Source organism: Accipiter gentilis, chromosome 1 (genome assembly GCF_929443795.1).
Source record: "Accipiter gentilis chromosome 1, bAccGen1.1, whole genome shotgun sequence".
NCBI classification, from domain to species: domain Eukaryota; kingdom Metazoa; phylum Chordata; class Aves; order Accipitriformes; family Accipitridae; genus Astur; species Astur gentilis.
The window spans coordinates 14,814,653-14,838,908 of record NC_064880.1 but is presented as its reverse complement, the minus strand read 5'-3'; the positions used below and the strand labels follow the sequence as shown (position 1 = coordinate 14,838,908).

The 24,256-nt window shown below is 43.8% G+C and overlaps 1 protein-coding gene across 1 annotated transcript; it reads left to right on the top strand.

The window, feature by feature from the left end:
• The first annotated feature begins 60 nt into the window (after window positions 1–60).
• ATIC (5-aminoimidazole-4-carboxamide ribonucleotide formyltransferase/IMP cyclohydrolase) lies at window positions 61–24,161 on the top strand. Its single transcript, XM_049802262.1, has 16 exons — window positions 61–157; window positions 900–1,026; window positions 2,806–2,882; window positions 3,961–4,027; window positions 6,365–6,453; window positions 7,758–7,909; window positions 8,042–8,198; window positions 9,923–10,048; window positions 10,219–10,326; window positions 11,587–11,672; window positions 12,885–12,974; window positions 14,642–14,770; window positions 15,749–15,841; window positions 22,004–22,186; window positions 23,167–23,322; window positions 23,814–24,161. The coding sequence occupies exons 1-16, from the start codon at window positions 136–138 to the stop codon at window positions 23,931–23,933; spliced, it is 1,782 nt and encodes a 593-aa protein (XP_049658219.1). The 5' UTR covers window positions 61–135; the 3' UTR covers window positions 23,934–24,161.
• The last annotated feature ends 95 nt before the right edge of the window (window positions 24,162–24,256 follow it).

Sequence of the window (24,256 nt, the reverse complement as noted above, 5' to 3'; positions counted from 1 at the left end):
CCGTCCGGGCCGGCCCCTCAGGTTCCCGCCCCGTGCAGCGGGCGCCCAAATCCCACCGGGCCGCCGCTGCTCGCTCCTTTCCCGCCCGCCCTCTTGTCGCCTCGCCGCCACCAACGCGCACCCACCGACGGCGCCATGGCCGCCCGGCAGCAGCTCGGTAACGCGGGGGCGGAGAGGCCCCGGCAGTCCGGGGTGGGCTGCGACCGCCCGCCCGCTGTGGTGGTGGTGGCGGTGGCGGCAGCAGCAGCAGCAGCAGCGACGACAGGTCGCGGCCGTTGGAGCCGCCGGGGTGGGCTGAGGTGGGGGGAGTGGAGGCGGGCTGCCCTCCTGCCGGGCCCTGAAATAGCCGTCGAGGCGGGTGGGCCGGAGCCGCCGGGCCGAGGGGTATTTCCTAGCTGCCGGGTTCAGCTAAATAGGGCGGCCCCGGAAAGCGAGGAGCGGCCGGGTGCCGATCGTCTCGGAGCGGGGCCGCCGCTTCCAACCGGGTAGTTCCCGTGCCTGAGGCGGGTGGGGGAGGCGCTGCTTTCCCTCCGGGCTGGTTATACCTTGGCTTCGATCCGAGCTGGCCGCCGCTGCGTGAAAGAGGGGTTTGAGCTCCAGAGTGGGGGGAAGAGGAGTGGGAACGGCGGTGAGAGGATGTCCCGTGTTTGGAGCCCTCAGACAGGGGTACGAAAGGGGCAGTGCTGCCTCCTCCCGCCGGGGAGGGGGGGGGGCTTCTCCGTTGTGGAGGTGGAGAAGCGTGAGGCACTGGTGGTCAGCTCCTCCCTCCCCAGTCACCTCACATCAGAGAAGATTCATAAATTAGAGAATTTACAAAGGCTTCCAACTCTTAATCCCGTTGTCTTCTTTCTCTGTTCCACTTTCAAAAGCAAAATATTTGTGCTTTTCCCACCTGTTAGCTTTACTCAGCGTCTCTGACAAGACCAGCCTGGTGGAATTTGCAAAGAGTCTGAATGCTCTTGGCCTGGGTTTAATTGCCTCTGGAGGAACAGCCAAATCCCTGAGAGATGCTGGCTTGCCTGTCAGGTACTGACCCTTTCTTGCACATCTCCACCAAAAATGCTCATTTGGGTCCTGAGGTTTAAATTGTTTTCTCCATTTGTCAGCAAAAATTACTGAAAATTGGTCTGAAAGCCAGTCTTCCCTTCCAAAAAAACCCCTGCTCCAAAGGAAGCCTCAGAACTTTCTTGGCCTGGAATTGGTTGACTGAGGTCAAAGAGCGTTACTGTGCAGGTCAGCACACAGAGGGATGTCAGGAGCATTGTGTTGGAGATGATGCCTTGTCTGCCTTGAGCCAGCTTTTTTCCCATGAGACAGTCAGTTGTCTTGAAATTCCTAATCTGACCCTAGTGCTGCTCTTCACAGCCAGGTGAAAGCTGATCTTTGTCTGGTCCTGGGACAGGACTGACATGTGTCAGGAATATGTTGAAGCTCACTGGAGATCATTTATCACAAGTAATTTTCCCAGCATGATGGTCAACTTTTTCAGACAGAGCCTTTACGTCTTGTGCATCCGCTGTTTGAGAAGGGGCATGTACTGTCACCGGCTGTTTTGGCCCATGATTCTGGGGAAATTTGTTTTGGTTTCTTCCATCCTGTGGTTAAAAAAACAACTTTGGCCAAATAAAAATTGTTTCCAGTACAGTGATGAAAAATCTGTCAATTATTTGGCAGGACAGGTGACTGTGACTCTTTTTTGCTTCCAGTGAATGCAATGGTAAGCCACTGGGACACATCAGTATGAATATATGCTACCTCCAGAGCTCCCTGTCCTTGCTGTTATCCAGCATTTGGCCATGTCTCTCAAACTTCTTTGCTTGGCTGTACTATCAGTGAAGCCTGAAGCAAAGGATAGTCGTGTTTCCCCTTCTATCTCCAATTTATTGTTCCTTTACCATCACAAACAGTCACAGGGAGTGGTAAAACGTCAGTTAGTGTTTTGGCTAAGATGGGAAGAGGTACTGAGGTATTGCTTCTTCTGAGCATGGTCTTCCATTCTCTCTGTAAACCATGTTGACTTGAGATTTGCTTATCTTGGTTATTTCGGTGTATTCAAAAAACAACCGTACTGCTTAGTTGAGTGTGACCCATGAACTTTATTTCCATTCATGGAAAAAGCAGTTATTGCCCCTTTGGCATAGGAGGGTTTTGTAGCGAAATTTATACATTTTTTAGGTTTGGGTCACGTATTAGAAAGCAGTGTCCTTTCTGTTTTCTGTCAGATGCAGCTTTTGCTTAAGATTTAGATCAACATCTTGTGAAGAGTGAGGGAGCGTTAATTAAACCAATGTTTTGGCTGTTTCTACTAATCCTTCTGTACCTAGCAGCATTTTGCTAACTAGTTGACAGATGCCAACCATAATAAAAACAGTCAGATCTGTCTTAATGTAGAATGCCCCATTTCAGAACTACTTCCCAGCCTTCCGCAAGAAGGATGTATCCTAGTCTGTCACTCAGCGTAGGTTTTTCCTAGCAGTTTAGTAATACACCTTCCATATGTTGTGTTCTTACTGAGATACAAGATACTGAAGTTTGGAGCAATCATACATGTGTTTTCCCTCTACACTCCTCCTGTCATTGAAGGAAGGGTGGTGATTTTTTTTTAACAGATGGATCAAAAGAAAGCTAAGTTTAATTCCCCCACCCCTTTCTGCCTTCAAAACTCCTAGAGTTCAAGTCTTCCAGTAAAACTAGCATTGCCAGTAGATCTTAATTACTACCCTGATGGAAATAATAAACATTCAACCTAGAGATAAAGTTAGTATGGTACATCTATTGTCATGCTGTGCTTTTCTCATTGAGCAGAGATGTTTCGGACCTGACAGGATTTCCTGAGATGTTAGGTGGACGTGTGAAAACCCTTCATCCTGCAGTCCATGCTGGTATGTTTCTGTTAATATATTTTCAGTCTAAAACAGAAATCCATGGGCAGTGAGGGTGGGAAGAACGGGTTGACAGATGTCTTTTTTAAGGGTTGTGTGGAAGAACTGAGTAATGAGAACAGATTTGCTCTAGCAGCAGGAGAGGTGAAAAGCACAGGGTGGAGAAGTGGTGCTCGGTGGCTGCATTACTTCCTCTGTTGCTACACTGGCATCTATGCAGTTAGCAGAGCTTTTCTTCCCCAGGGCTGCAAGTGTCAGGGCTTCTCTGTAAATGCCTTTGCAGAGTCAATTTCAGACCTGTTCAGGCAGAGAGCTCCACTGAATTTAACTTGTGGATGAATCTGGTGTGCAGCATAAGGAACTTGACAGCACAGTCTTCAGTGGGTGATTTCCGCATGCTCCGATATTCCTTGGCTCCTCTTCAGCAAGGAAGATGTCTGATAATTGGTCAATCTGCACATTAACCCATCTGCTTTTTCATCTCCTTCTACTGTGCTTGAGATCCCTCAAATGGAACGTGTTGCCCATCATACCTGAGGGCTGGAGTCAGTCTCCTGACAACCTTGAACCCAGGATTGTGCTGTTGCTTACTCTGTGCCAGCCAGTTGCTTGTGTGTTTCTCCAAGTTCCTCGACCCAAGCCAGCCACCTATGCTGGTCAGCTACAGGCACAGCCTCTCTTGCTTCTGTTGTTTCATAGGCTTTGTGTGTTGTTGGCTGATGGGCAGTAGGTGTCCTTTTCCTCTCCATGAGCTCCATAATGACAGTTTTGGTGTTTTAGCAGCTGAATGCTTATAAAGTACATTTTTGAAGTTGCTGTTCAGCACTTGGAATGCTGTAGGATTTAGCATTGGGGAAAAATAAACCTGTTAGTATGGAATTTGAACAGCCAAAGAGTCAGTGAAATGGAGTAAAAGGAGAGGCGTTGGAGCTGAGTACTGTTGTCTGAACTAGAATCAGAAAGTTTGTGATAGAAAGTCTCTGAGGAAGAGCACAATCTGAAGGAAGATATTGAATTAAAAAAAAATGTTGGTGATTTAATTCTTTTTTAATAAAGATGTACTGTTTTTTGTAACTAGGCATCTTGGCTCGCAATATTCCAGAAGATAATGCTGATATGAACAAACAAGATTTCAGCCTTGTGAGGTAAATGTTGGGGACATGGTGCAATTCATCAGTAATCAAAATGAACATTGGAGACCAGTCAACACCAGTGAATGGGAGCAGTAGGGGTTGTAACATTGCTCAACAGAAGATCTGCAATCATCTTCTTTTTGCCTTTCAGGAGATACTATGTTTTTAAAAATAGGGTTTTCTACAGATGCATGTTCATAACTTGTAGTAGGAGAAAACTAAGACAAAGTTACACTGTAGTTTCCACAGGGCACAGACAGAGGTTTTAATTTCTTCTGGTTATCTGGGTATTTTGACAGTTTACATTTAGTCAGTGTTGGACCACATTACACTTCTTGCCGAGTTGAATTCAGTGCTTTAGAAGCTGGTGCATCTGCCCTCAGCTTGGCTCTGGGTGTCTGATCAGATGATAATTCCTGATTTTGAAATACTTGCTTAGTAAATATACCCTTTGATATTTGCATCATGTTTACTGAGTTTCAACACATAAATAAAGAGTAGATGTGAAAAGCAGGTCAGGAACACACATCATTTGTACAGACAGAAAACACACAGATAACAGTCAGAAAGCTTACTTTGAGAGCCATCACGAGAGCAAGTGAGCTGCAGCCAGAAATTGAAGTAACACAGTTTGTGCACTAACGTACCAAGGATTTTTTTTTCTTTTTTTGTTAGAATGTATTTACTCAGTACACTTTCACAGGGCAGTTTGGAACTATGATTAACTAACTGGTTTTAGCGTCTAACTAGTGATTGTGAGTAACCGATTCTATGTCAGTGGGTAGCTCCTGGTTTAGAAACGAATGGCTGAATTGAACATAGAAAATTGTAGGTGTAGCCACGGTGAAAGGTGTAGTTTGACAGTGGTGATTGGGCCAGAATGCATCTTAGCTTTTAAAATACTTTTAAAAAATGATGTGCCTAGGATGGATGGATTCCCAGGCTGAATTTGAAAACCTGAAATTTAAACCCACAGGAATCTTCATAGATGGCTCAGCAGTGGTGGCTCTTCAGAGTATGCTGCAGGCTCTGCTGAATTGCAAGGGTGTAACATGCCTTTACATCAGTGACTTATAGTGCACTTGCATCCAGAGTAATAATTTGGATTTGGGTTGTCTTACATAAAGCAGAAGGAGCTGATCCTCAGCAGGAGTGTCTTTGTGTAGTTGCATAAAATTTACATACCCAAGTCAAGGTAGGAAACCTTGATACCGATTATCTTGGTTTACACAGATAAAAGCATTAGCAATGTTAAAGTCCACAGATTCCTGATGGTTTGCAACAGGTCAGAAGCATGAATGGATTGAGGAGGAAGGGGTATTAGAAATAGAACAGACAATAAAAGACATTGTAGGAAATCTAGACACATAGGGGGTTCTGAAAACCAAACTGGAAGCTGATCATCCCTTCCACTTGAGTTCATCACACAGTATGGAAACAAAGGAATATTAAAAGTTGGACACGTGTATGCATCACAGCAATTCACTGCCAATATTGGGTGTGCATTGGAGTTTGATACCTTCATCTATTCAGACCAAGGGAGTAAATGAATTCTCTTGGATTAAAAACAGTGTTTGTGAAGGTCAAAACACATACCTCCTTTCACTACAGTTCATGTTGCACTGGTAGGATGGGACAGGGCAAGTTATTACTTCATGCTTTCTGGATTATAGGCTGTGGCTGCTTCCAGATCAGGTCAAAAAACTAATTCTGGTACAGTCCAGTCTTACTTTGAGAGGGGAAGGTAATTTCTCCCCCCTGCTTTCATGTGCTACAGAGGCTTTATGAGATCCAGACTGTGCACTCATGTTTCATATGCTGTTGGTATTTTAAAAGTCCAGAAGGTGATATGTAGGTCATTTTCTGCTCTTGGAAAAGTTGTGGAAAATTAGATTAATTGTACTTTGTTTGCAATGGACCTTGCCCTGGGTGTTTACTCTTACAGAAGTTGGTGGATGCCTATCTTCAGTACTGCTGAGAGCCCACTTAGAAGTCCTTTGAAATGGCTCAAGTTGTGCACCAAAATCACTAAAATTTAAATACAGGCCCGTGTATTTAAAGAAACACTTCCTTTAAACTAACTTCTGTAAATTGTGCTTCTCTCTGCTGTAACATTGTTTAATGCACAGAGTTCGGTTAAATAATGCATTATACCATCACTTGGCCTTTGACTGAACACCACCATCTCTTAAGTCTTTTGGAGAAAGAAGCCTTGTCTACAGAATTTTATGTTGGTCCCTGATCTGAGAGACAAGACCGTAAAAACACTGGTGGTATCTTGTGCATTCCAAGCTGAGTCTGGCCTTTTTATTTCTCATTGAGTAACCTGCTTTTCCCCTCAATTCTCAGAGTTGTAGTCTGTAACCTCTACCCCTTTGTGAAGACCGTATCTTCTCCGGATGTAACTGTACAAGAGGCAGTGGAAAAGATTGATATTGGTAAGTTAAAGGGAGAGCAAATCTATTCTCCCGGCAGAATGGTTCTGGTCTCTAAGTGGTCTTTTCTGTTTGGTGGCCTTGCGCACCCATAAAGGAAGTCCGCTAAAGAGTGCAAGAGTTGCAAGGAGCAGAATGAAAGCATAGTTGGGTAAACTTAATTGCTTTTAAGCAGACCTACAATTAAAATGGCAGGCAGCTGTTGTAACAGGCTGGCAAGCCATGCTGCATAGGTGGGCAAGTCATGCGCTGCCCAAAGTAAGAAGCCTGATGTACTGTAGAAGGCTGTGCTAGGAAAGGCCAGGTGGAGCATGCTTTCTACTGAAACACAGAGAGCAGATTAAACCTCTTTTGCAGCCTCTGGCTGTGTAATAAAAATAAAAACCATGCGCTTTGGAGAGAAAAAGCTAACTGCTGAAAGTGCTCTGGGGATTGCTGAAAACTTCGCTGCAGGAAGCCATTACAAGGAAGGGGTTGATCGGCATCTGTGGGAGAGTTAGTTAGTACCTGAGTTTGGAAGCATGGACGCCTGTATCATCAGCAGTTTTGCTCTTCCTGCTAATTATTAACCCCAAAAGGCTTGCCGTTCCTTCACTGCAGCATCTCTGCTTGGCAGCTTGTGAACAGTACAGGCACAGTTTTGTGCCATGAGGTTGGATTGGGATTGAATTTTCTTGCAGTAGTTTAGTCCAAATGATGCCCAGCAGAGCTCTCTAATAAATGTTTTATGGAGTAGTTCTCACTCTGCATGTAGCAGTGCCAGCCTCTACTTCTTTCCAACAGCATAGTATCTTGTATGATTTAAAGTGTTGTAATAGCTGTGCAGAGTCAGATTTAAGGGAGAAGTGTGGCATTTTACCTTACACAGAGGACCTGGACAGGATTCATTAATACTTGCAGAGAGATTTGGGAACCTCAGTTGCTTGGCAGTGTAGAAGTAAATCTTTCAGTAGACCCCTTCCCAGCCCACTGTTGCAGAAGATGGTGCTTAAATGGTATGTGGAGACAGTCATCCTTTTCAGGATGTGGCTGTGCTGCTTGAAGGCATTCTTGCCCCAGTTGCTCATCACAACCTATGCATGACCTGTCTTCTTGCCCCTGCAGCTCTGCCCCTATCCGCAAAGGCCAATGAATGTGCACCCTCACCAGTGGATTGAGTCAAACTCACCAGCCTTGTGCGTTTTGAAGAGTACTCTTACAAGTCCCTTCTTGCTGGAGAGAGGGGGGCACGTTCATCTGGCACGAATGATTGATTGGTGCATGTCCCATCTTGGCTTCAAATGTGGATCTTGATTATGTCCTTGCAGGAGGAGTTGCCTTGCTGCGGGCGGCTGCTAAGAACCATGCTCGTGTGACAGTTGTGTGTGACCCTGCAGACTACTCTGCAGTAGCTAAAGAGATGGCAACATCAAGGGACAAAGACACTTCCATGGAAACCAGGCGTCACCTTGCACTGAAGGTTGGTCGTGTTTTCTTGCTGTGAAGGGCTAGGCTAGACTCGTTTGCCGTTCATTCATTCACTTCTTTAAACACCAAATCCTTTGTAAGTTGATGTTTGTAAGTTGACAGATGTTCCTCATTCTGTCTCCAGGCTTTCACCCACACTGCCCAGTATGATGCAGCCATCTCTGACTACTTTAGGAAAGAGTACAGCAAGGGCGTGTCCCAGCTGCCCCTGAGGTACGGCATGAATCCTCACCAGAGTCCTGCACAGCTCTACACGATGAGATCCAAACTTCCCCTGACAGGTGAGGCCTAGGCCATGTTGGCCAGAAGGGAGCTCTGGGATAGCTAGGAAACGAGGTGGTTGGACATGTCTGCTGGTTGTCTTTAAAACTGAAATACCATCTTGTACCTTAGTCCAAGGGACGGCCAGCAGTGCCTTAACAACTGCTTTATTACTGGGTGGCACTAGCTTTGTGATTAAAAGGTTGAGCTGTGCGAGACAAAAGCTTGTCTCCTGACCCCCACAAGACTTACTGTAGCTCCACATTCTCTGTTGGTGTAGGACTGTGTGTCCACACTGAAGACACTTGGAGCAGATTTACATGGTGCACCTTCTGCTTTACATTGGATCCAGATTTTGCAAAGGAAAACCTCGTCATCCATTTCAGATGCTTTGCTACTTCCCATTTTCCTTATTTAGTGATACAAAAAAGATTGGGAAGATACCATTTACCCTGTCTAGAAACCAAGCTGTTCTTCTCTAGGTTTGAATGGGTTTTGTTCTTTTTTTATTGATGGTTATGTGGAGAGGTTTATTACCTTAGTTTTTTAGAATGCTGCTTCTGCTAATGGTGGCAGAGGGAAGGGATACTGGTCTCACTTGCAAGAGTTTGGGACAGGTCTGATGTGTGTCTGCCATTTTACAGGGTTTGCCACTCATCACAGCATTGTTACAGGGAGGGAGACCCCTGTTTTGGAGAGGAAGTCTGCCTACTTTTGTTCTTGAGATTTGCTTTCAATGTTGGTGAAAACCAGCTCTGCCTTGTGTGCAGGCATTGTCCTGTTGAGTAGACAGTGAAGCTTTATGTTGCAGCATTTCCTGATTTCAGCTCTGGGACCTCTTAGGAAGCTTTTTCTGTTCCTGCACTGGAAATTGATTTGCTTGCAAGTCTGCCTCCCAGTATGGCAGCAGAACAACACTGTATTCACTTGTCCTGGCCATGGACTGTTGCCAAAATGATCTTTTCCTCCCATCTCCTGAAATGCTCACAGTCCTGCCGTGTCAGTACAAGCAGTTTTTGCAGAGCCAGAGCAAAAGGTTTTGAGAGCAGACTTTTAAATGGCCTTTACTCTTGGCATGGATTTCTGATGACAGGACCAGGTTATGCATTTTAATAAAAACTTGCCCTAAATTTTGTGGCTGTGAGTGGTTCTGTTGACATCAGTTAGAGACAACATGTGCTTGAAGTTTGGCTAGTGCCGGAGTACTTTGTTGAATCAGAGCCATAGTCACTATATGAAATTTACTTACAAAATTTGTAAAGAAATCTACCTGCTAGGGAGCAGGGGATGTGCTTTTTGTGTTCTTCCCTGACAGCTCTGCCTATGCACCTTGGTCAAAATCAAGCTCTGGCAGGCTCCCTCAGAAAGAGATGGCTCTTGTTCCAAATGGCTGCCAGTTGAACTCAAAGAACATAAGGGGGAAAGTTCTTTCTTTTGTTCCCCTTTCACAAGAGGGGAGGTACACAGAGTCAGCGTGCGTCTTGCTCCAAGGTCATATCAGCAGCTTCTGGTAGGGAAGAAAATTGTATTTGCATCTCTCAAGTCTCAAGCCTGGGCATTCCTCACAAGTCACTGAAGCTGTTCAGGGCACTTAAACAGTTGCTGAGGAGCCAGGGTCATTCAACAAGAACAACTTGTAGTGATTTCAATTCTTGGTGGAAGAAATCTCTTCTGTTTGCTCTCCAGACTCTGGGGGGAGGGGTCTGCCCACTTTAATGTGTCTATTTGTCTGCTCTGTTTGCAGTGGTGAATGGCTCTCCAGGGTTCATCAACCTGTGTGATGCTCTCAATGCCTGGCAGCTGGTGAAGGAACTCAAGCAGGCATTAGGCATTCCTGCTGCAGCCTCCTTCAAACATGTCAGTCCTGCAGGTGGGTGGCTCCTTGTTGCCTTGCCTTTTCTCTTGGAACAGATTATGACTTTTGGCAGGCCCTGCCAGTGGTGTATCTGTGTCCCTTACCCTGGCAGTTTGGGGAGGTCCCAGGGGCAGGGACCAGTGAGAGGTTCTGGTTTGAGTGCCCTGGCTTGTATTTCCCACTAGGTGCTGCTGTTGGAATACCTCTCAGCGAAGAGGAGGCACAAGTCTGCATGGTGCATGACTTCCACAAGACCTTAACTCCCTTAGCATCTGCCTATGCACGAAGCAGAGGTGAGAAGCCCAGGAATAAAATAGCATGTCCCAAGAGCTAAGCTTAATTTTCAGCACCTGAGCAGCATGTTTAGCACTTCACAGGCTCTTCCTGTTGCACTGTACTCCTTCTCTGTAGGGTTTTTCTCCATAAGGATCTGACTGACTGACTAAATGAACTGCCTATCAGAAATTACTCTCCACATGAGCAGACCTTGTATATTGTTTCAAAGAGGCTAAAACCATTTTGGATTCTGTGCCTTGTTGTATATAGAAGACCTGTAGAGATTTTTTTTTTTCCCATTTAAATGTGTATATACACACATAAATTTGTGGGGTTTTGGCTAAAGGATCTGGATAAACAGCTATGCTGGTAGCACACTCAGCCTTCCACTGTAGATGGGGTGCTCAGGAATACTTAACTTGAGTAGAAATGTTTCTGCCTGGTATTTGGTGGATGGTTTTTTAATGCTTTTGTACTGCAGAGCTCACCAAAAAAGCTAAAAATAAGTAAATAAAAATAGCTTCCTCTGCTTGGCTGAGATACTTTGCTAATTCTCTCAGTTTCCACAGCATTTGTAGAAAATCTGGACAGATTATAGAAAACAAAGCAAACTTATTTGATAAGAGGCACATTGGCTTGGATTCATTTTTCACTACTTTTAAAGACCACTTTTGAACACTGCCCTCAGAAAACCATTGCATGACTGGTAGAAAAATAAACCTTTAGAATGGCAGGGAGGAAAGACTTGACCTTGCTAAGTAGTAGAGTATCTGTGATGGGAGCTGAATTCACCTTAGTTATGACATTAAATATAGAAAATATTTATTTTTAAAAAAAAAAAATTTAAAACTGCTTTTAGCTACATTTCTGGGTCTGGTTTCTTGCAGGAAAAGCCAGATGGGAGTATAGGCATCTAAAAGCTTTCCTCTTTTTCCAACTGTCTCCCATCTAAAATCTTTCTATATGATCCTTACCTCTCCTTGTTCTCTTGCCACCATGACTACAGCAGAGCTGCTTGCGTGAATGGAGGTAGTCATTACAGAGTTAGAGGTTTGACAAATCCAGTGAAGAGGGAAGAGTATCTGAACTATGGGAATATTTAAAGGTGCATTTGTCTGAGGTAGGATTTTTTATCCTTGAAGCTTCTATATGGCCTTTATTTTTTTTTGCTGTGGGATTAAATTACTAGCTCTCATGGAAATTGACTAGATTGTAGGAGCAAAGAATTTTCTTTGCATTATGCTATAGTTTGAGTCACTAAAAATATGATTTTGCAGGTGCTGATCGGATGTCTTCTTTTGGTGACTTCATTGCCCTGTCTGATACCTGTGATGTGGCTACTGCCAAGATTATTTCCAGAGAGGTTAGTTAAACAGCAGCAGATCATTCAAGTGTAGAAAGGAGAATCACACTAGATGGAGTCATTGGTTTGTAACAGCCATTCTGTTTTGAATTTGACCCATTTTACTGAAGACTATTTGTTGGTACATTTGCGTAATTTGGTATCTGGAATGCAGAACTTACACCTATCTTTTGATCCATTTTTCTTCCTACCAGTTAAAACCTGGCTGTGTGCGAGAGCCTGTGAAATAGCAGTGCTTGAAATGCTGCTTTCCAAGAGATGATTGCAAACCACTGCCTCCAAGTAGGCCTCTGGAAATGAGCCCTGATTACACTGTCATAAGTATCTGGTTGAACGGCTGTGATTGGAACAATAGAGGACCAGAGAGCTGATGGCCAGCCTCTTGCCCAAAGCAGGCATGTGGATATAGATTGCTACGTGCCAGTTTATACAAGTTGTGTGTAGGCTCAGCCACTTTCCGGGCTGCACTTTTTATTTTGCTGGATTCATTGTTAACTGCATAGCTGACTGCATTGCACAAGTCACTATTTCCAATACAGAGTTAAACAACTGGGAATTAATGCTTTGCTAAACACATTCATCCTGTTACATGTTGCTTACAATTTTTTTGAGAGGGGGAAGGCACAATGCAAAGGGCTGTGTTGTACGTTGGGGACTTCTTTTCAAACAGATGAAAGAGCACGATTGACTGGTTTGTGAGGATGACATTTAGTATACTATTACTTAAAAACAAAAAACCCCCACCCACACTGTGGGACAAGAATGTGAAAGGTGCATATCACATCATGGCACTGATGAATGTAAACTCCTCTCAGTTTCAATGCTGTTAACAGCTCTTTTGCCAATATTTTTGTCTCATCCAGAGTGTCACTGTTTAAATAAAGACTTATCTTTTTTAAGCCATGTTTACTGTTAGGGATGTCGTGCATGAGCCATTTCCCCCTGGAGGCAGATATTGGTTATTAGTTCCATTCTGCTTAAAGTGATGGTGGGGTATTTTTTTACTAACTCCTGCCAAGAGCTTATAGCACTCTGCTGTTTCCTGTTTCCAGGACTGAAACCAATATTGTAATAGTACCTTTGGTATTGTATGGTACGTATGGACCCCAAGAGGTGTGCCTTCATTGCCTTTCTGGAAATGGCAGGTGGAGCATTCAGTGTTAGCCCCATTTTTTTTGTGTGTGTATAAGCTGAAATCTGTGTGCGTTGCAGGTATCTGATGGTGTGGTAGCCCCTGGCTATGAGGAGGAAGCTCTCAAAATACTTGCCAAAAAGAAGAATGGTGGTTACTGTGTCCTCCAGGTTTGTACTTCTGCTCCTCTATAACCCTCTGCTGCTCTTACTGTACCTGCTTTTCACAGATGTTAGTGTCCAAATAGCTGGGGGACTGATCCAGGTACCCCTGCAGTGCATGGAAGTGTTTCCTCTGGGTCTTTGGGGATACCTGTATGAGCTGGAATTCCACCAGCAGTGTTGTGGTCATGTTTAGCCTATAGTCCTAGAGCAGAGTATTTTCATAATGCCTTCCTTGGCTTTTAAAGTGATGTAGGTTTAAAGTAATTGGATCTATGGACCAGCAAGAGTACTTCAAAGAAACAGAACTTCTGTGCTCTCTTTCCACTCTTTGCCAGCTTTCCTCTCGCTTTTGCTGAATTTGTTTCCTCCCTGAATTCTTTATATCTTAAGATATAGTTCCTCAGTGATGTTGTGAGTCTTGGCAGTGAGAAGCATGTGTAGTATATCACTGGGGGAAGCCTTGTCTGGGTATGTGGTATTTGTAGAGCAGTCTTCAGTACAGTCAGTGGTGAACAGAGCAGCGCTGGCAGAATATGGACCTGGAATGATGCACCTTTTACATACTGCAACCAGGATGCTTGTCAAGGAATATTAATATAGTGTGGTCAAGTCAGCATCAGGTTGCCTTCCTAGTTCCCGTAGTCATTGTTGGGACTTCAGAATCATCCAGTTTTGGTGAACATGACTAAGGGATTACATAACGCTGTCAGAGCAGCCAAACAGGTCCTATTTCTGCCTGACTTGGAGAGACAAATGGGCAGAGAACTTTACTATAACATTACAAAAAGAAAATCCAAGGCTTAGCTGAAGTTGCAATTGTAGTGTTACTACTAAGGGGGGTTGTAGAAGATGGCTTAGGAGCTTCAGGCAAGAAGGAATGAAATTGCAGATAATGTCGGCAGCTGATTACCTCCTGCATTCAGTTAGCTTTGCAAGGATGAGGTCATATTGGTTAAGCCTGTATCTTCAAGGCCTGTCTGCAGAGGGATGCTAAGGAAAGTTGCTTTGAACACTTTGAAATGGATTGGGGAAAACACATAAAGCATGTGCACACTCCTATTTAGAGCTGGTAGCCTTAATCTGTTTTACTTCATGTCCCAATAACCTGCACTGGGGCTACCAAAATTCTAAATAAGCCCATGCATGGAGAGACCTGAATGCAGTTTAACAGTTCCATTTAACTTTAACCCTTACTCTGGTGTAAATTAATTGTGCTGCATGCTTATTTGGGAATGTGCTCCAACAGAGTGCATCTCTGGAAATAATCACATTCACTGTTTCCTTTAATGTCGAAGAATGTTGGAAGTTGTACCTTGAGGCATGTATGAAGCAACTCAAAACATTTCAACCTTCCTCTGGAAGACTCTTTGTTGTGTGGATGTTTTACCCTTTCTGTGAAAGGCTTTGTAGATTTTTGTGGCTTGCAACATGGACATTTGTATATAAACACCTATACTGCATTACCTCTCTTCACCCTGTAAATGTCACTTCGTGCTGTTGAGACCTTTCTGCTCCAGTTAATTCTAATTACTTCTGATGATTTGACATTGCTTTCCTTAAACAGTTGACTTCTCTTGGATTCTTTAGATAATGTGTTTTAGCCTAAGCTATTACTGGATGTTGGCTTTGAATTGCTTTAAAAGTGTTTTATTGGCCTATCCTTTGGCTTTTAGATGGATCCCCGTTATGAGCCAGATGACAGTGAGATTCGAACCCTCTATGGATTGCATCTCATGCAGAAGAGGAACAATGCAGTCATCGACCGGTCATTGTTCAAGAACATTGTTACAAAGAATAAAAACGTAAGTGTCAGAAGATAAATGAGCTTAAAGACTGGTGGAATGAACTGGTGTGCTTTCATCAAGGAAGTCATCGCTGCTCTATTTTAAGAGCTCTTAAAATATTATAATGCGATTTAACTGTCTTTTAACAAAACAATGCAAGAAACTTTCTGGACCAAATATACTTGAGTAGATCAGGGTAGTTTCCTTTGTTTTGATTCCTTGCAAAAATGAGAGGAGCTGGACCTTGCCCCTTATCTCTGACTACTAAAATATTTGTATTTCTTAGAAATAAGAAGCTACCATGTATAATGTCTTATGGCAAGACAGCCATGTGCTAAGGATCCATTGTGATCTCATTCTGACTCACTGTTTACTTCTCCCTTCTGTGTACAGTGTGTTGTATAAACTCTGGCCCTACTGGTATTGCTCATCACTTAGAGTTCACATCATCAGAAAGTTATCAGTTATTTCTTTGTCTCTGATCTTGTTCTCATTAAAAAACAGATGTTAATGAGCACGTGTTTAGTCATGGGCTTAGAAGCAAGTTCAGACATTGAGGTAATAAAAATTTTAATAAATTAGTAATGGAATGGACTTAAAAATAATACTGAATGCAGATATTGGGAGCTGCTATTATTGTTGTGGTCCTGTGGGTACTTAAGCGTGTGCTTAGCTTTTTGCCTATGAGCACATCTGATGACAGTGAGCAAATACAAAAGACTTTGCGGGCTTAGAGCCAATGAGAGACCCCTCTTGACCTGGTAAGATTGAGTCTTATCCCTATCAGCGATGAGATTAGCTGCCAAATCAATCATTTACTGTTTTTAATCTAAAAAAAATTTGCTGATAATTGAACAAAACAGGGTATTTTTAGTTACCTTGTTTTGCCTTTTTATGATACAGTACTCACGATGGTTTTGGGGCTTTGCAGATCACTAGCCAGATGGCTAGTCATGGTTGTTAGGATGGGCCATTGACAATGGCATTTTGTTTCAGCTGCCTGAGCCTGCTGTCCGAGACCTGATTGTTGCCAGCATCGCTGTCAAATACACCCAGTCCAATTCGGTTTGCTACGCCAAGGATGGGCAGGTAACCAAACCAGACAGCTCTGTGGAGCGTGCTTTCACAGCCAGGCTGGTCAGAGAGTGCTTTTGTCAGGCCTGAGTTTTATAATAATTCAGCATGCAGGAAGCTATTAAACAGGTACAAATTAACTGCCCTAGACACAGTGCCATGCAGAACAGTAGCTAAGTCTGTGTTTCTCAAAAGGCTGCTTCAAAACCTCGGTGTAATTTTTTTGTGGTAATGACAGGGCTGGCCCTTTCAATGATGGGGTTAGAAAAGCTCTTGTATGCTTCTGCAAGTTTGGCCTAGAGTAATTTCTTTCTAACCACTCTGTCCTTTTTTTATCATTTTTTGAGGGCATGTACATATGTTGTAGTCTGTATAGAGCCTTAGGAAATGACAGTAGTTTTCACAGCTGGATTCTGACTGTCCAAATGGTTCTTAGTTTTATTTTCATTTTTTTAATAAGAAAGATGGGATGTGCTTTCTTTTTTTCCCCCCTCTTGGCATTAGAAATCTTCTGTTGTGCCTGATTTTTTTTTTTCTTTAAAAGCTTATAATGGATGTTGGGATTTACAGGCACATTATCAAATGTGTAGTTGATACATGATTCTTGAATTTAAAAAACCCCAACAAACCCTTATTTACAAGTCATCACTAGGTGTTCAGCTTGAATAAGTTATCCAAAAGTTGTTGTTAATGTATTGAAAATGGTATTTTTGCCCAGCAGCTCCTTCTTGTAATGCTGTTGTTTAGCTGGTTCTCTGCTCTCCATGGTAACTTTTCCATAGGCCAGGATTATTTAAAAACAAAACAAAACAAAAAAAAAAAAAACAAAACAGAAGAAAAAGACAAAGAATGTTCTTGAACTCTAGTACATCGTAAATCAGCAAAATGGGCCAAACAGTATACTCTACAGGTACAGAGGACTGAATGAACTGCAGTGCTGTGTCTTTTTTGCATTGGTACTCATATGCATTTGTCAGATTGTTGTTACAGCCTGAAAACATTGCAGCACTGTCTCACAGTACATTCTGAGGTCATGTGCTGTATGGCTCTTGAAAACATGTCTCTGGAGATCTGGCATTTTTCTTTTATTCAGCTTGGGGGTTTTTTTCTTGCATTTAAATGGTTCTGTGTACTCAAGAGTGTTAGTTCTTGTAGCCCCAGAACAAAGGTGTCACTATCTTTGCTCCTTTTCCCTTATTACGGTAGCAATTTCCCCAGTGCTTTTGCAAGTCTGGACTTAAAGTGGTGCTGCAGATGTTTCTGAAATGTGTGTGGTAATGCATGTACCATATGGAAGGAAGAAGGCATCAGGGAGGAGTGAAAAGCAGTGTAGGCAGACAGGGATTTAACTAGCTGGACTTCAGTGATATTTTGCATATTTGCAGGCATATGTTTTAATCAAATACAAATGTACATTCGCTTGGTTTGCCGTGTATGTGACAGCGAAGGCCAAGATCAGAGGTCCGTGTATTGCACTAAGAAACAAGTGACTTTGTTAACAGTAAGGGTCAGCATTCATTACCATCACTTTCTCAAGGAGGTGGTGAATCTGTGTTGGGGTCTTCAAATCAAAACTTAACATCTTCCTTAAGAGACTCATCACAGTCCAAATGCAGAAACAGCAGTGTGGCATGTTATAGGTAGTGATGGAGGAGCTCAGACAGGAGCTCCTTTCTGGTTTTAAAGAGACTGTTAAGTATTGTGGCCATTGTTCTTAATGTACAGGTGGGGAAAGAAGGTCCACTGAAAAGTAGTCTTACTAAGATAATGGTTAGCTTGCGTTCTTTTCGGTGATGCTGTGCCAAACTAACTACTGGTCATATCCCCTACTGAGACATACCATCGGATGTGTACAGGAAAATTTGGGTGCAAACAAAAAAATAGCACAAATCAAGAACCAGGGATGGAAGGTAACTTCCACACTATTAAACTTAAAATGCTTTTCCAGGATTTGGCTCATTTTGGGTTATATGAGCCAAGCCTGGGAAGTCCAGCTTGCTTTCAGTTCCATTGCTTTCAGTTTTCCAAGGGTTACTTCAGCCTCACAGCATCCCTGTTGCCTAGCAAAACTGTTGTGGTATCAGACATCCAGAATGTTTTTGACAGCTTGGCTTCTTTGGGTTTGTGAGTGGATTGGCCACACCAGCAAGGCCTGGTGCTTGTGTTAATAAGTTCTAGGAAAGCATGGAGTGGGAGGAAGCATTTATGGACTTGAATGTCACTTAATTTGCAGGAAGCCAGCTGCCACTAATTGCAATAAACACTTTCATTTGTTTTGTCTGCTTTCAGCACAGCGAAGCCAGTCTATAACGTTGATTTACACTTTCTTTAATGATACCATCGTGTTTTAAATTGGCAATTAAAAATTATTCTCTTTCTTTATTCTCTGCACAGTAGGATAAACCAAACCTGTTAATCTACCTTGCTGTTTTCCACCAATGGTGCAGTTTGTCAGTTACTTCATTGTTTGTCTTCCCAATTGTGAAGTCCTTTATTTGATTTTTCTAATTCCAACTGTATTTAGGATTTCTGTTTTCACTCATTATTCAGGGTAAATCTGAGTAAATCCAGGCCAATCTGGATCATTTTGCAAGGATCCTTTGGGCATTATCCATCTTGCCCACTCCATGCTTTTGCACAGTATTCCAGCTATGGGGCATGTTTGGCTCTCCTGTGAGCTAAAGTGTTTCGTTCAAGTAGTTCTCAATTTTCACGCAAGTTTGGTTGGTTTTTTTAAGTGATTTTTCTACTCACCTTGTATTACTGTCACCTTTCACGCCTCACACTTAGGCTCTTAAGTACTGCTTAAGTATTCGATTCTCAGGAGATTAAACTCTGAAAGAAACTTACTTAATTTTTGAGTAGAAAATAGGCAGAAAATAGAGGGGGAAGGATTCCTTTGGAGGATTTTGAGCTGGTTTTGTATGGGAGAAAGCCAACATTTGAGGAAGAGAGAGATGAGGTGTAGGAAGAAGGATTTTCACTTCACGCAAAGTGAAAAAGGTGGAGAATAGGTATATTCAGACAGGCCAGTATGAAGAGAGATTCAGGTACAGGTCTATAGTTTGCATCAAGTAGAAGCTCAACCTTTGGATTTCTGTTCTTTAGACCAGAAATTCCAGGCTAGACTGAAGAAGTCTTCCCCAGCAGTGTTGCATCAAAACACATTTTTCTACAAAAAAGGATTTTCCTTCCCCTGGATCACCATTCTCCAGTGAAGTGCATCTGATCAGCACGTTCTTCCCAGGCTGTAACTGTGAACTTCCTTCTAGATCAATGTGGGCTCATCAGAAGGAGGCACAGAGATGCAGCTTTTGTATTGTCTTGCCCGTTAAGCCATTATAAAAACAGTTTTATGGGTTGCAGATAGTATCTCTGTAGATTTGGGGATGTCTGTGAAGAGTTTACAGGACACATCACTTTGTTTAACTGAAGTACAAAGTTCTTGCCATTTCGGAGTTGTTGAACGCGAGCCAAGGTTCAGTTATGCAGCTTCTGACAAAATTTAGGTTACAAAAAATGTAAAATATTTTGAGTAGCTCATAGAGGAAAGAAAAACACTCTTTTTGGGAAAGGCGATTTGGGTGCTGACAGGTAGGAGAGCTTGATTTCTAATGTGTGCCCATGAAGGAGCTGTGTATGTTTGGGGCTGCTTTGGCCTGCAAACACTTTTCTCCAGTACCGTTGCCCTTGCCAGCTGAAGACCAGGGGTTGCAGCAGACTAGCCGGTTCTATCACAGGAGTGCAATTATGTGATGAAGATGAGGCACCATTCTGGCTGGGAAAGGGCAGAGAGGACATTGCACTTCTGGCATGTGACATCACATTTTTTAGAAGCTTTGGAATGTGTCATGTTATTTTGGCCCCCGCTACCAGCAGCCTGTCCAGTACACTCCACCATCTGCACCCCCAGCTAAAAATTTCAGCCTCAGCCTAGCCTGGCTTGCTAGGCCCACTGTTAAGTTCAGTATATGACTATTTTAAGCCCTCTTCTTTGTCCAGAGAGAGGAAAAACCTCTATGGAAGAGACAATATACCTACGCGCAACTGGCACTGAGCTCCTTTGGGATGCAGGGTCCCCTCCAAGTTTCAAGGTTAAACAGGGTGGGTGTGAGAGCGGAGGTTGGACATCAGGAGTTTTTGTGGAGGGGGAAGGTGTCACTAAGCCATGAGAAACTTTGCATCTATTTAGTATTTATGATAATACTGATATCCTTGTGGATTTATTAAGCACCGATGACTTCAGTTATAGCTGAGCAGATGATATTAGATAGCAGCCCAAGTCTTTCATTTGCTCCTTGGGGGAATAGTCTCCAGCAGCGTGTTTCATGCTTCTGGTAAGAGGTGAAGTCACTGTGTTTTGATGAATGAGAAGACAAATGATTCATTCCTTTGAGGGCAGCCTTTCACTTACAGCTTTACCATCTGTTTTGGTCTGAGCTGGAAACTCTGAGGCATTGGCCAGAACCGCTAGCCTCAACACAGTGTCCCTGGAGCAGTCCCCCACATGAACAGTTTGGTGAACAGTTCAGCTGTGGCTTCATCGGAGGAGGAGGAAATTATGGGAGAGAGACTTGTTTTCTGTCAGATCTCTGGCTTGAAATGGCAGGAGCATTCTTTGGAAAGCAGGACCCACAGCTCTGAAAGCCGCAGCGAAAAGTTAACAGCCCAAGTTTGACAGCCATGGTGGCTAGGTCTGGCCTTTGTGTGCCTGGCATACTGTCATGGCAGAGGCAAAGCTGAGGGACAGCAGACAGTCTGGAGCCCAAGAGACCTCAGCTCAGTCCTTTGTATTTGCCAGTTGTGACTGCAGGCAGATGGTATATGCAGGGGTTGTTCTGCCAGTGTCCAGTCACCAAGATGTCTCCAGCCACATTCAGTTTTCAGTGGCGTCAGCACCTAAGAGTTGCCTTTGTCTCCAGTGGGAATTTGCACCAGCCCAGACGGGGTGCAAGAGCTGGTTTGTATTGTGCATTGAACTGTGACAAATGGCTTGCAGAGTTACCTGACCACCAGACTCCAAAGAGTCCCTACACTTTTTAATCTATAGTGTACCTGAAAAAATTGACAGAGGTTGAATGTGTCTGATGAGAACTCCAAAGAAAGTGGTCTGATAAAAGCAAATGGAAACTGAGCAAATACCATATTTTCATAGTGGCTTTCTTGAGGAAAAGATCACCTTTTGGATTTTGCTTCCGGAAGCATGAGGTCTGTTTGATATCAAGCACAAGTGCTATCAAGTAAGGTTAGCAGCAGCTATTTTAAAAATCCGGAACTCTCTGGCAGATGGCAGAGTAGGAAATGTGTTGGTAGCTCCAGGGCCTTGACAATTCATGTGACGTAATGGTCCTACTGAGCAGCCTTCCTGACTGAGCAGTGGATTTACTTTCTTATTAGCCTTGACAGACTGCCCTGTAATCTGCTACATATCACAGTTCATCTGTTTAAGCTGTGTATGCCTGGCCCACCAGGAAAGATGATGGTGTTTGGGTGACCCAGGCTCAGACTTTAATCCTCTAACTGAAGTGCCCTTTTCAAGAACAGGTAGGCAGCCTACCATCTCTTAGCAGTCACATTTGTTTCTACAACCAACAATTTTGCCTTAAACAAAAGCTGTAATTGTATCACTCTCCTGAGGTTAACAGTTTGACTCTGATGGCTAGGACTGTTGTTAGAGAAGCATTTAGGTTGGAAAAAACCTTTAAGATCATTGAGTCCAACCAATCAACCATGCCCGCTAAACCATGTCCTGAAGTGCCTTGTCTACGTGCTTTTTGAATACCTCCAGGGATGGTGACTCAACCACTTGCCTGGGCAGCCTGTTCCAATGCCTGACAACCCTTTCAGTAAAGAAATTTTTGCTAATTTCCAATCTAATTTGCTTAATCTAATCTTATTTAGAGGGATGGAAAGAACGTAGTGTCTTCAGAGTGACTGTTGGCTCAGTAGAGCCATGGAAGTTAGCAGGGCAGAGAGCTTACCCTGTAACCAGTTTACAGGACTGGGGATGCAGGTATTTTCAAAGTTTTCCTTGCTAATTATCTACACTCTTTATCTGCTTCAGTGAGGAGTAGCTAATTTGTGGGAGGTCTTTCCTAATTGCCTGGCTGGATTGCAGCTCTGATTGTGATCTCTGTGCAGCAAGGTGTGATTGTGCTTCGTATCTATATGCTTTAGGTCATAGGTATTGGAGCTGGCCAGCAGTCCCGGATCCACTGCACTCGTCTGGCTGGTGACAAGGCAAACAACTGGTGGCTCCGGCACCACCCACGTGTGCTCTCCATGAAATTCAAAGCGGGTGTGAAGAGAGCAGAGATCTCCAATGCCATTGATCAGTATGTCACTGGGACCATTGGTGAGGTAAGGGCTGGCTGAGACATTTCCCTGGAGAGTCCAGCTTCTGTGAAACAAAAGTCTTTACATGGTACTTAAGCCTGGCTTGAGTTTTGTGTGGGAGTGTTAGTAACAGATGATCCCAAAGAGCTGGGGGATCGAGTGGCCAGGGCCCAGGACGGTGACTTCCCCAAGGTCATTTAATGGCCCAGTGGCAAAGTATCCTGATTTGCACCTCCGATACTGCACCCACCACTCCAGGTGCTGGAACCTGCCCTGCGCTTTGGTGTGGAGTTGGTTTCATCTGATAGTTCCCTCCAGCAGTGAGGAAGGGTTAAAGCTCCAGTTAATGTTTAAACTCTCACTGCCCTATCAGGGCAGCTGTCCTTCCCTTCCTGCATGGTGCTATTTGCTTGTGTGGCATTTTGGATTCTCAGAATCCTTCTGACCTCCCTGTTAGAAGCAATAGTGAGACAAGAAAACAGTATGTCCTTTTAAGTATTGAAAACCAAGAGCTGGATTGGGGACCTCATGAATCACCTCTGTGAGCAGTTGCTTGTTTAAGGGGATAAGAACTGGAGCAGTTGCTGTTTCAGAAGTTGAATCATAAACCAAGCTGGCGTTTGTCATGTGTTAAGTCATCTACGAGATCCTGTTTGTGTGTGCTGGCATTTACACTGAGCAGTGTACTGCAGGCAAGCCAAGCAGAGCACCTTGGAACTAAAGGCTGGGGGGGAAGGATTCCCTCAAGCCCTGGGGTGAGGAGAGGAAGGAAAGGAGTTAAAAGGATGCAAAAAGAGCGGGTGGTGGTAACGTGTTCCCACCACCACTTGGGATTTTAAAATCCCTAGTATGAAGCTCCCAGCAGCAGAGAGCTATGGGAGCAGAAATTACAGCTGAGCTGAGTGTCAGAGGGATGCCATCATCACTCATCCTTATGTGCTCCTGGCAAGGGACTGCCAGGAGCCTGTGCTTTGGGGCTGAGCTGGCTCTTTCTGTTCTCACAGGATGAAGACCTGGTGAAATGGCAGGCGTTGTTTGAAGAGGTGCCTGCACAATTAACAGAAGTGGAGAAGAAGCAGTGGATTGCCAAGCTGACTGCTGTCTCCCTCAGCTCCGATGCATTCTTTCCTTTTAGGGATAACGTTGACAGAGCTAAACGGGTAAGGTCATGGCAGGGCCAGGATGTCAGGGTGACTCCAAGGAAATGTCTGCGCAGCCCAGGCTTTTCATTTTAATTTTGTGTGGACTGCTGAGGAATGTCTCTTCTCTGTACTGCTGGCTAAAAGAGCGCATCCTGGGAAGGATGTTTCTCGTGGTTACTGGTCTCACACGGATAGTAATTATCCAGCCATTGCTCAGTTCGTTCATTTGGGATGAATAGAGGATTAAAGTTTATTAAACTGTTTTAAGAATATCAAGACAAGGCCTATTGCTTCCAGAGGAACCATTTTACTCTTATTTCTGAGCTGTGGAGAGAACTGACTACTCACATGAGGAACTCAAGTGAATGTCTTTGGGCAATGGAAGCCTTTGTTTGTTCAAGGCTTAGTACTGTGGGATGTGGATGAAGTGCTGGGGCTGCCAGCTCCTTTTCAGGGTGATTTTGGTTTTCCATCCTCTAATCCTTCCACTTATCTCTGTCTTTGTTCAGAGCGGAGTGCAGTTCATTGCTGCCCCATCTGGCTCAGCTGCCGACGAGGTCGTGATCGAAGCTTGCAATGAGCTGGGGATAACTCTCATTCACACCAATCTTCGGCTGTTTCATCACTGAGTTTGCCCTGGGATGTTGTGGTCCCTCTTTGGTCACAGTTTCACCAGCAGCAGTGACTGGAAAATAGCCAGCTTAATTAGGAGGCACCTGTGATCTGTGCTTAGCAAGTGTTGGTAAGATCTGTAAATGAGATCTTTCCCTGTGTTAACAGAGAATGAAGGTGCAAGAAGTTGGCCTCCAATGTAGAAAATAAGTCTCTTTTGCAAATAAACATACGGTTCTTAGTTACGTGGAGTCTGTAGTCTTGTGTCTTCCAAATACTGTATCCTCGGGAAAAAGGTTCATTTTTGAGGTAAATGTTATGGTCCAGACTTCAGTAATTC